The sequence below is a fragment of the Lithobates pipiens genome, unplaced genomic scaffold, assembly GCF_037356315.1.
Source record: "Lithobates pipiens isolate NorthernLeopardFrog02 unplaced genomic scaffold, aLitPip1_a1.2 Scaffold_13, whole genome shotgun sequence".
NCBI classification, from domain to species: Eukaryota; Metazoa; Chordata; class Amphibia; order Anura; family Ranidae; genus Lithobates; species Lithobates pipiens.
In genome coordinates this window covers 225,608,921-225,621,307 of record NW_027507718.1, presented here as the reverse complement: position 1 = coordinate 225,621,307, position 12,387 = coordinate 225,608,921, and the positions used below count along the sequence as shown (strand labels likewise).

The following is a 12,387-nucleotide window of genomic DNA, read 5'->3' as shown; positions in this document are numbered from 1 at the left end:
TTACTCAGACTGCTTCAAGACACCATCCTATCGGTCTGGAATAAAAATTCAGGCCTTGTTTTTTCCAATACCCTTGGCTCCCAACATATTTAGAGCCTAAAATGGTGGTGGTTAAGGGAAAATCTTTATCCTGGAAGGTTTTAACAGATGCCAACCTTCTAGGCTGGGGAGCAGCCCTGGAAGAAGATTCTGTCCAGGGGAGATGTCCAGGTTAGAGACCTTGCTTATCAACTTTTTTGTAAGTTTCAGGCAGTACGTCTGGCCCTAGAATCTTGGCGGTCAGGCTACGGGACTGTCCTGACAGGATTCAGTCTGACAAGGCCACGGCGGTGGCTTACATCAATCACCAGGGGGCACAAGAGGTTGTGAAGCCCAAAAAGAGGTGAATAATGTTCTAGCTTGGGCAGAACACAACACTCCTTGCCTATCGGCAATTCTCATTTTTCAGGCGTATTACTTGAGTCGCCAACAATTATTTCCAGGAGAATTTGTTTTCCAATGGGATCAGTTTTCACTGATCTATGCATTTCCTCCAGTTCTGCTACTTCCGCACCTTCTCTGCAGGATTAAGCAGGGACGAAAGGAGGTGATTCTGGTGACTTTACTAAGATCATAAAGATGGCATTAGGAGTCCTTTGGACTCTGCCATTATAGCCAGCCCTTCTTGCACAAGGTTCGGTATTTCATCCTACCTTATGGACGAAAAATTTAACAGGTCTGACTGTTGAATCCCACTCTATAAAAGATTGTGGGTGATCTCCTTTGGTAGTGTCTACTTTGATTAATGCCAGGAAGCCGGCTTCCAGAATCGCTTACTTTAAAATCTGGAAGGCATACGTTTCTCGGTGTGGATCCAGGGGTTGGCACCGTCATAGGCAGGATTCCTGATGTCCTGCATCTGGGATCTGAAATGAAGATGGCCTTGACTTCTATCAAGAACCACATCCCGGCCTTGTCATTGTTTTTTTTTCTTATGGCCTCTTTCTTCCCACTCTTGGTGCATAACTTAATCAGTGGATAACCACAGTTTATTCCCCCTATCAAGGCACCTCTAAATCCTTGGGATTTAAAATTGGTCTTCTCGGCTTTGCTGAATCAGCCGTTTGAATCTTTATGAGAAATTTCCTTGATTCTTTGACAAGAGAGATTTTTTTTTTCTGGTTGCCATTGCTTCTGCTAGAAGAGTATCGGAACTAGCAGCTCTGTCTTGTAAGGGCCATATTTCTTCAGGCATAGGGATGAGGTGGTTTTATGTCCTCATCCTGAATTCCTACCAAAAGTGGTAACTGTTTTTCATTTAAACCAAGATATTCTTCCTTCTTTCTCCCCAGGGCCTTAATCTAGGGAAGAGAAGGCACTATGTTCTCTTGATGTAGTAAGAGCCATCAGAGTCTATTTAAAGGCAACCGCTCAGGTTCACAAGATACAGGCTTTGTTGTACTGCCAGGAGGTCCAAGATGTGGACAGGCAGCGTCAAGATTCACTATTTTTCAAACGGATTTGTCAAGTGATTATTCAAGCTTCAGCTTAAAGAAGAAAATTCTTCCTTCTCATATTAAGAGCACACTCATCCAGGGCGATTGGTGCCTCTTGGGTGGTGCATCATCAGGCCTCTATGGCTCAGATCTGTAAGACCGTGGCTTGGTCTTCGGTTCATGTGTTTATCAAATTTTATCAAATCGATATTAAAGGTCATGAGGATATTGCCTTTGGGCACAGTAGGCTGCAGTATGAGTCCTCTGGCCTCCTGGTTTTATTTTTATTTTATTTTTTGTTCTGTTCCCCCACCCACCCTGCCATTGCTATGGGACAGCCCACATAGTAATTACTATGGCTCTATGTCCCCTGATGTAAGAATAGAAAGAAAATAGGATTTTTATAACGGCTTACCTGTAAAATGCTTTTCTTTGATGTACATCAGGGGACACAGAGGTCCCTCCCTTCTTTGGTATACACTTGTATTGCTTGGCTACATAACTGAGGACTTCCAGTAATGGGAGGGGTTATATAGGGGAGTACACGCCTTTAGGGGCGTGCCAGTGTCCAGCACCTGTTGGTCCGATATAACCCACACAGTAATTGCTATGGCTCGGTGTCCCTTGATGTACATCAAAGAAAAGGATTTTACAGGTTATAAAAATCCTATACATTTTTTTTTTTTTTTTTTTTTGTGAGGTCCCCTTCAAAATCCATACCACGTCCGAATGGCAGACATACATGCTTTGTTTTATTACGTCGGCTATATTCATCTGTCAGTGGAGGTGAGTCACGAATTGTAAGAATGTGAGTGGGTGCTCGCTCCTTAACAACCAGCACAAATTGCACACAAAAATGCATGTAGATGCAATTTTGATGTGCTTAAATTGAAGTTTATGGTCCACAAAATCGCACAACATCGTGCCAAAGTAGCACAAGACCCTTCCTAAGTCCCATAGCAACTGCATTGACGTGAACAGGCACCATTGGAAGCAATGTTCTTTTTGTTATGTGATTCAGTGTGACCCAAGTCGCATCTGAAATTGCATCAGCGTGAACCTTACTGTATTTAACTTTGTTTGTTTGCTTCCAAGTATGCTGTTGGTATTGAACAATTTTCTTTTTGTTTTTGATGACTGTCCTATATTCAATTTAAAGGTTGAAACTGTCACCAAGTCCCCAATCTCGTGTTACGGTGTCGAGGGCCACCTCAAGCAGCAGCTCCTCTACTGCCCGCCAGTCTCGTAGCAAGAGAAAACGTGTTGAAGTAGAAGAAAGTGTGGAAGGTGCCACAATCAAGTCATCAAGCAGTTGGGCCAGGCACGCCTCTCGTGAGATGAACACTGATGCTGAAGAGGAGGGCACTGGTGATAGAGGAAGCAGCAGCAAATTCCATGTATCGCAACAATCCTCTGCAACCGGCAGTATCTCTATAGAGGAATGTGGGAACGAGGGAAATTTTATTCACCTGAAGAATAGCTCAGACAAGGTAATTTTTTTTTTTTTTTTTTTTTTTTTTTGTTTATTTCCAGTACAGTCATGTGAGATAACAGATCTGAATTAGGGTGACTATGATGTGGGTTGAAGGAACACATTTACTGAATACTGATCTATTTTACTTTTTAAAAGCTGCTGAATCTTTGCCTTCAAAAAGTTTTCATAGATAACATTTGGGCACAGTCATGAAAATAAATTAAGGGATTGATAATATGACTTTAGCCAAACCCCCCTAACCATGAGTGAAAAATGTTTGTTCTCATTCATATTCTCTGAAAAATGGCCAAGAAATCATAATTCTGCTAGGGTATGTAAACTTGTGAGCACAACTGTATATAGGTTCAAGGTCTACTTATTAACATTGTATATTTATTTGTACAGTACTGGGCATAAGTGTTGATTCTTAGGCCGCGTACACACGGGCGGACTGTCTGACGGACTTGGTAGCGGACAATCCGCTCGTGTGTGGGCTTCAGCGGACTTTTTCGGCAGACAGTCTGGCGGACTAAGTCTTTCGGAATTTCCGTAATATTGTCCGTCCAAACTTGGTTTCACCGGACAGTCCGCTCGTGAGTAGGCTAGTTCGACGGACTAAGTATGGCGCATGCTCAGAAAGGATTTACACGGCGAAAGGTTGCATTGCAGTGTATTGGACGTCGTATTTCTAGTCCCGTCGTACGTGCTGTACACGTCATCGCGCAAGCTTTCGGCGGACTGTCTGTTCATCGTGTGTGGTCAAGTCCGTCAAGTCGAAAGTAGGACGGACTGTCTGTCGGATTGTCTGACGGACTTAGTTGGGCAGACAGTCCGCCCGTGTGTACGCGGCCTTAGACTGATTTAATGATTTAAATGCTGCCATCTTTAAGGGGATTGGACACTAGAAAAAGATTTTGCTGCTAATGGCACCCCCATAGTGTACACACATTATCCCTGCCTACTCATGAAGCTCCAGTTTTTTTGTTTTTGTTTTTTCTTGTTTGATGGACCCTTTCTTTTGTTGGAGAGGACCCGTTTTTTCCTTCTTTCTTTGCTTCTTTCAAGGTCAAACTGCCTTTTGCATTATGGCTCACTAGCAGTTTCTGGATTGATGTATACCGTGGGAACTATACCCAGGCGCCACAACAGTAGGACTTGCCTGTAATGTTTGTTTTGGGCATTGGATACTGTGGCATGTGGTGCAGGTGTTGGACTGTGGTCTATTGCACCCAGACCCTCAAGAGCCCTTCGGGGGGTATGACCACCATGAGTGGCGAAGCCTGGACAAGTTAAGACCGTTTCCCTGTACTTTCACATACCGATTCCTGTCTAAACATCTTGTTGGCGATGTAGTAGATTTTACACTATATATTTTTTTATCTCTTAAGATAATTTTCAGTGGCATGCAGCGGGTTTGAAGACACAGGTTATGGTGTAATCTACTGAGTGTTTATTTTTTTTTTTTTTATTATTTTTTTTAAACCCGTACTGTTATGATCATGCTTACTTGGCATTATCGGTACCGTTGTTTTATAACAATTTTTGTTTCTTTAAATTGGAAGGCTTTTCTTCCAACTCATTAACGGAAGTTCCTCTTTGACTAGTGACGTAGTGCTCATAAGCTTCAGGACTGCACAGTTTCCTGCTGCCATTTCTGCCAACGATGCTGCTTCTCCACCCTCTGATTTATTTCCAGACGTTGCAATCTAAACTGTCTAGTGCATTTCCATTTGTAGAAAGCAAGGGGAACGCTGACTCTACTAGAGGCTTCAGATGACTATTCATTGACAGAATTTTGTAAAATTAGTCTTCCTGCCACACGTTGCTCCTAGTTTCTGGATAGATGCACATAATTCTGCTCATGCCCCACATATTCTGCCAAGTGCAAAAATAGAGGGCTACTCCTAGAAAGCCCTATTCTTGATCGATCTGATTGGGCCTGATATGATTATCCAACTCTGATGTTTCCTCCCCCTGATAATTTTGTTGCCTTGTATCATGTTGAAGGGGAATTTAAGATGAAATGGACTGTTCCCCACATGGACCTGGCTATTCTTGCACTTAATCTACAGTTTGCATTGATGGCATTCTATCCTTTTAAAAATTAAGTTGAAAAAGTAGCAATAGCTACTTTTATTTTCAACTTTGCCTGGACCAATCTGAACTGAAGAAATGAATAGAGAACTTTCCTTTGCCTATCAATTATGCTAATTTTGTTGCAGGATTACAGCTCTTGCCCTAAGCACTATTCTCATCTTGCTTTTATGGCTTATAGGCTAACTCCACGTTTTGGCTCATGGTACATGTTACACCCAAAATCATAACCCTTTTCACTCAATGGATTTTGCTTCATACTCAAGAAAAACCTCTCTTCTAGTCATTACAGTGCCGGTCTCCTGTAGACTTGTCACTACGTCTACCTCAGCTGGGTGGCTCCTACCTGATCTTCTATAGACTATATCTTTATCTCTCAGGCCAAAATGCTGAGGTTCTTGCAGCCCTGGAGGATGAAACTACCCTTTGTCAGGCTCCTCCTGTTGATCTTGTACTGGTTGAGAACATCTGGCTGTAATCCTGATATAATTTTAGTTATATTCCTTTTTGCACAACTAGCCCCCCCCCCCCCCCCCCTGAATATCCTATCTATGCTTCCATTGGCACCTTTTTTTGGTTGCAGCTCCATGAGAATCTGAGAGTTCTGCTGATGGACTTTGGCTTTCAACCCTTAGGCTCTGCCCTGTGCTGAGCTTCTTCATCTCGGGGTCATGGATCACCAGATTGCCAGTTTTACAAGCAGGGTAGCCCTTCTGCTGTGGCGTCCTCAAAAGAATTTTGCCTTGGCACTTACCACTGGAAAAGGTCACATTGCCCCTGTTCCCTGTAACTTTCCCCCATGCTCTAGTGTTTCTCCACATGTGGTCTTTCCCTTCTGCAAGAAATTACTCTTTGTCAACATTGCGACTTGCTGTACATTTCTGGGGCCTTCCTCAGGTGCTCTTGCCCACACAGTGCCCTCCCGTTATGCTCACAGGATTATTTTTTTTTTTTTTTTTATTTTTTTTTTTTTTTTGAGTTACGCCTTTGCCCACTCTGTTCTTCTCAGGGTTCCCCCTTTTCTTACACTAAATGGGGACAAAGTATCCTGAAAGCCAGTCTTCCTTCTTCCTTTCCCATGTTTCTTTCTTTTTATTCACCTGGAAGGCAAGTTAAACACTTTCAATCACCTTATAGGCGAGTCCAATACTGTCATCTTTTTGCCTTGTATTTCCTTGCCTGTTTGACACCACTTCTATTCCTTGCAGGGTGCTCTTTGTATGAATTTTCTCTCTTTTTTTTTTTTTTTTTTTCCTCCACCAAGCTGGGAGGTTAATTTGCCTTTCTTGCAGGGCTGCTGCACCCATTCCTCCAAGAGATTTGGGTTCTTTACAGTATCTAGTGTCGGGCCTTCTCAAGGGTTGCAGGGCCATTGCCTGTTCTTTTCATGTTTTCAAATCATTCTTCGACAGTTGGGTATTTGAGCCTCTTCTATTCCCTGCTTCAGCTACAAGGTGTGTCTGCTGTTATCTGTCTGGGTCCATTGGCCCCTTTCGTTCTTTCTGTGGGCCTGTTGCTGCAGTTTTTCCTGTTTTTTGTCGTCCACCCCTTGCTTTTTTTTATTTTATTTTTTTTTATTATTCCGTATCTTGGCGTACAGGACACAGGTCTTTCATCTCTTCCTTTTGTGATCTCCTTATTGCTTACTAAAGAAACTGGATCCTTATGGAGTGGGTAGGGTTATACAGGTACACTGGGGGGCGGTTCCCAGCAAAGCTCATGGCAGTGTTCAGTCATCTGAAGGTAGCGGCCAATAACCCATGGTCTAAGAATTCAGTTCTGTGTCCTGAACTGCACACTATGTAGTTTTACATGTGAACACTTGTTTTGCAATCACTAACTAGACGTAGTAATTTATTGTACTGTTCTAAGTTCTGTTGTGTTCTGTTGTGAGATTGTGTGGGGTTTCTATCTAATTTTATGTACTCCTTCTTTTTTTTTTTTTTTTTTTTTTTTATTATGAAGGAATAATAATTACATTTTCTGTTACCTCCTAGGATCAGTCTCTGGGTAGCTGGAGACTAAAAGTGAAAATTGGGGATAAGGAAGAAATTGTATACAAGTTCACACCAAAGTATGTACTTAAAGCAGAGCAGTCTGTTAAGGTAAGTTGTGGGGGAAGATCCTGTTTAATAATTAATGCTTAGATGTTTTGTGCATCTTCAATGTACTACAACACACTATCATTTAGTATTAAAACAATTTGTAAAGGTATACATTAAAAAAAACAAATGACAAACCTACATATCTATGCTTAACCACTTGCCGCCCGCCATATAGCAACATTACGTCGGCAAAGTGGTTGCGATATCCTGACCTGAAGTCATATGACGTCGCCAGGATATCAAGGCGATCGTTGTTGCGGTGTCAGTCTGATACACCGCAACTCTGATCTAGGTAAAGTCTCTGACAGAGAGACTCTTTACCACATGATCAGTCGTGTCCAATCACGCCTGATCACGATGTAAACGGGTAGAGTCGTTGATCAGCTTTTCCTCACTCGCGTCTGAAGGACGCGATTGGAGCAGAGCCGATCGGCTGCTCTCCTGACCAGGTGGGGTCTGTGCTGATTGTTTATCAACTCAGACCCTCCTTGGATGCCCTCACAGGACCACCAGGGATGGCCACCACACTGGACCTCCAGGTATGCCACCCTAGACCACCAGGGAAATGCCAATCGGTGCCAAAGTAAAATGCCTGCCAGTGCCTCCAGTGATGTCCTATCAGTGCCCACCAGTGCCGCCTATGAGTGTCCGCCAGTACTGCCTTATCAGTGCCCTTCCATGAAGGAGAAAACGTACTTATTTACAAAATTTTATAACAAAAAACTAACTTTATTTTATTTTTCAAAATGTTCGGTCTTTTTTATTAGTTTAGGAAAAAATAGAAACCGCGGAGTTGATCAAATACCACCAAAAGAAAGCTCTATTTGTGGGAACAAAATGATAAAAAAAATTTGTTTGGGTACAATGTAGCATGACCACACAATTGTCATTTAAATAGGGACAGCGCTGAAAATTGGCCTGGGCAGGAAGGTGTGAAAGTGCCCTGCAATGGATTTGCACAGAGCGGCCCAGAACCTCCTCTTCTCAGGTCCCCTGCAGGCACTCCTGGCCCCTCCTCTCTGCCCAGTGCTCCCATGGGAAGCCACTTTCTATGCAGGCACTCGTGTGTTCGCTCCCAAGCCCTGCTGCTGTGTCCATTTGGCTTTGATTGACAGCACTGGGAGCAAGTGGCTCCTGATGCCCCAGCAAAGCCAGCAAGACCCGAAAGTGAGGTAAGAGAAGCAGACATGCAACGGCGCTGAATCAAATGAGGGCTTGGGTAAAAGGGGGTGGGTGCTGATGCCTAAACATTTTTATCCTTATGGAAGGAATGCATTAAGGTAAAAATGTTTAGGCTTTAGAACCACTTTAAATGGGTAGCACTTACATTAAAACACACCAATTTGACAAAAAATAACTATAGTTTGTATGTCCAGGTGTAAATGTATACCAGCCGCATACAAATCTTACAAGTTTTTACATTTAGCACTGCATTTAATACTCACATTCCAGTTTTCTATCTTTGTTGTAAAGTTGTAGCATTGCAACAATACAAAACATGTTATAAACATAGTGTAGCGCTAAAAAAAGAGAAAAAAAAAAAACTGTAATATCCAATGTATATAACATAAAAACAGAATGAGTGAACTGATTAAAAAGTCCAATATTCCCTGAAGTTGGACTAAATGATTAATGAACATTCAAAAGCTATGTCCATCACATGCTCCAATGGTGAATCCTCAGTGGAACAAGGACAGCACAAACAATATGCAAATGGCTGTACGGTTGTGAGTGTAGAAAAATCCTCTGTCAAAAGGAATGCAGATGGGTACTCTTACGGAATATAGGTGACCCACTTACCAAACAGTAGTGGGTCAATCGGGCTTGTGTGGGCCTGGTGCCACAGGGTAAGGATTGGCAGGAAAACGATCATTCCAAACAGAATGGTTCCACTCCTCATCTGTGATGGACCAGCCGAAGATCCTGGATCCCTGTGACTCTCCAACACGATATAAACTTCCACCCTATTAGGGAGCAGTCTGGAGGTTGTTGATGTGTAAAAATTGGATTCAATCGGACCGAGCTAAAAATAAGAGAAAATGGAAAGACTCCATATGGAGTAGGAAAAAAACAAACCCCAGAATGTATTTATTAAAAAAAAAAAAAAAAAATGCACATTATTCTAGTGTCCATAAAGAGCAGAAAGTCCGAAAAGTGAAAAAATATTCTAACAAATCAAAGTCCTCTAAGGCTGGGTTCACACCTATATGACTTGGATGCAGATTTCTCCGCATTCAATTCGCATAGCAGGAGAATGTGACTGGCTCCCTATGGAGCCAGTTCACGTGTCTCCGTTGTGTAGAATTTCAGGCATAGATTCGGCCCTGATTTGTCCCTGAAACAAGGGACAAGGACGCACATCGCTCCTGTGAGATCCACAGCTGGTTCCAGTGTGAACCGAGCCTAAAAGTGACACTTCCATGTAAAGTGACTCCAATGTTCTTCCTTCACCAATATGCACTCACCATTGATAAATGGGATTCAATATCAATCCACTCTAGTGAAATCCCCAGCAGCCATTCGAACAGTCCTCCAGATGCAGTGCTTAAAAAAATCCTTGCCAAAAAATGCTTGCCACACAGAGCCCATGGTAGCTTCCTTGAATTGAGCAGTGCTTGCTGCTCTCTACCATGGGCTCCATGTGGCGCCAATTTTTTTGGCCAGGATCCCCCTTGCTTGAGCACTGTCTATCTGGAGGACTGGTTGAATGGATGCTGGGAATTCCTCTAGAGTGGATTGATATTGAATGCCATTTACCAGTGGCATTCTGGTGAGTGCATATTGGTGATGGAAGAGCACTGGCGTCCCTTTATACGTTTGTGTTGCTACACTGGGAAGTGTCACTTTTAGAAGACTACTTTTGAGTAAACCCTTAGGAACCAGCTGAACTGTTTCAACATACATGAGGTGTGATGACAATTTGTGATCACATGGAAATTTTGTAGCATTAATTGGCAATTACCCAAAAGACATTCTGCATAAAATTTTGCAGGTATAGGAATATCAAAATGCACTGCCAGTACTGGGCCTGGAGAGTGCTGCCATGTCACATTCCACCACTTGTCTGTAATGAGGTAAATATTAGTTGTTTTTTTATTTATTCACCTTTTTTACACTTCTTGTAGATCTATAGTGCTGATGCTGGAGTACCACATAGCCCTCCTTCTGTGCTGGTTTGGAAAAACCAAAGTTCTTGGGGAACTGACAGCAACACCAGGTTCTGTCTGGTGAACAATGACGACGAGGTCAGTTTGATTTAATTTTAGTGCTGTGTAATTAATATACATTTAATCTATCATTTTGTTCATTTCGATTTATTTTTTTTTTGTTTTTGTTTTTTTTTTTTTTGTTTTTTGGAGCTGGTATATGAATATTAAAAAGAAAACTATATTTCTTGGTTGTACAGAATGCATGATTTCAGTCTTTTTAATTACCTGAAGGTAGCTGCATATAACCATAATGGTTAAACAATGGCAAAAGGGAAAGCTGCATTGACATCACTATATAACCCCTCCCTCTCCCAGCTAGCCTAAGTTGTTTGTTTGTGTGTGTGTGTGTGTGTGTTTTTTTTATTTTTTTATTTTTTTTTTTTTTTTTGCTAGTGTAATTTTATACTGTTGTGATATGTACCACATCAGAAACTTATTTGCTGCCCATATCAGTCCATTCACGTCATTCCTTGCATAAACCATTTGAAAGCTATAAAAGTCAGTCAACCCATCAGTAACAATTTATTTTGTGTGCGTGAAAATTATGTGACCATTATTTGATTTGGTAATGCCTCAGAATGAATGCAGAACAAATGCTACAGAGTGAGCTGCTATCCCAGCACCATATATGGTAAATGTAGCCACTGGTCGTATTCGCAACAGTTTTTTTCTTATTGTAAGATGTTGTTGCATTTTGAATTCTCATTGTGTGAAGTTGGAATTCCTTGTTTTTCCAATAGGAAGTGGCAGTGAGAATTGTATCGAGGTCGGTCCTCACCACTGTAGAGGAAGATGAAGAAGAAGAGGAGGAAGAAGCTGACTTTGGGGAGGAAGATCTTTTTCATCAGCAGGTAATTTGTCAAAATGACAATTGCTTTATCATACATCGTGGGACACAAAGCCTTAAGTATTTAATGGGTTATAGCTACCTTCAAGTGTTTATACTGGTATACCCAATACAGGAAGTTGACTCCCCTATATAACCCCCCCCCCCCCTCCTTCCTCAGTTTTTTCGCCAGTGTCTAAGGTGTTGGTCACGAGTGAAGATGTGCTTTGAGGAGCTCCAGGAGGGATCAATGCTGGATTTTAAAAAACCTCCACAACCGGATCCATCCATGCCACTGAGGCCGCAGGATGGTACCTGGACCTTGCTTAGAAGAACAATGTTTTTCCTGTAACACTTCTCTTTGAGGGCTGGACCCTAGGAACGAGGACTCTCTTTGTTCTTGCTACATTACCTAAAGTTGTCCTGGGGAGTGCTATACAGGTCAAAGACCAGGTCTTTGAAGGTTTAACTACACTGCCCGCCGTGTTTGGGTGAAGTGTGGATCTGTCTGTTTACAGCAGTATCCTGCAGCGAGGAAAGGGTAAGAGAAAAGCTTAGGAACTACAAAGTTCACCTATGACTTTTCTTTCATATTATATTGTAATGCCTTAAATCTTCTCAAGGGGCAGTAAGAATACACATACCCTTTCAGCAGCTCCGTGTCCGGCTAATCAGCCTGATGTGTCCTAGCAGCATATTTTCCTCTCCCCCAATTGGGGAAACTGAGGGGCTGGGGGCTACAGGAACAGTGTATTACATTTGCATCCTGATCAGTTTGAGCATTTTTTCAGTGAGACTTAAAACCGCTAAAACACATCCCTGCAACTGCCTCAGCTTATACTTGGACTAGTGCATTTTTTTCAGAGGTCCGTGGCTGAAATATTAATCAGCCGAAGCACCAGGTGAAAACCCTTAGCCAGTCTGTGTCCCTTCCTGGGGTATGACTATTTAGAATGGATAAGTACATCCAAAAGGGGTAAAGCTCTCTTTACCAGTAAAAGGAGGTTCACACAGTTCTCCTTTAATCATGCAGTCTCTCCTATGCCTTAGTTCCCAGGGGCAGCACCAGGATCTTGGGGGCAGAAAGCCCATAAAGCAGAATGCTAAGGCCTTCTCATGAAGGAGCACCCCCACTTGTTCGGGTGAGGGAAAAGGTTCTGCGATTCTCAGTCTGTCAGGAACAATGTTAAGAGCAGAGGGATTT

General features: G+C 42.4%; 1 protein-coding gene across 1 annotated transcript in view; it reads left to right on the top strand.

The window, feature by feature from the left end:
• LMNB2 (lamin B2) overlaps positions 1–12,387 on the top strand; it is a 63,256-nt gene that overhangs the window by 39,420 nt on the left and 11,449 nt on the right. Inside the window, exons 8-11 of the mRNA XM_077476276.1 lie at positions 2,635–2,965; positions 7,041–7,148; positions 10,274–10,393; positions 11,098–11,208. Coding sequence (XP_077332402.1) covers positions 2,635–2,965; positions 7,041–7,148; positions 10,274–10,393; positions 11,098–11,208 — 670 coding nt within the window. The remainder of the gene's footprint in view (positions 1–2,634; positions 2,966–7,040; positions 7,149–10,273; positions 10,394–11,097; positions 11,209–12,387) is intronic.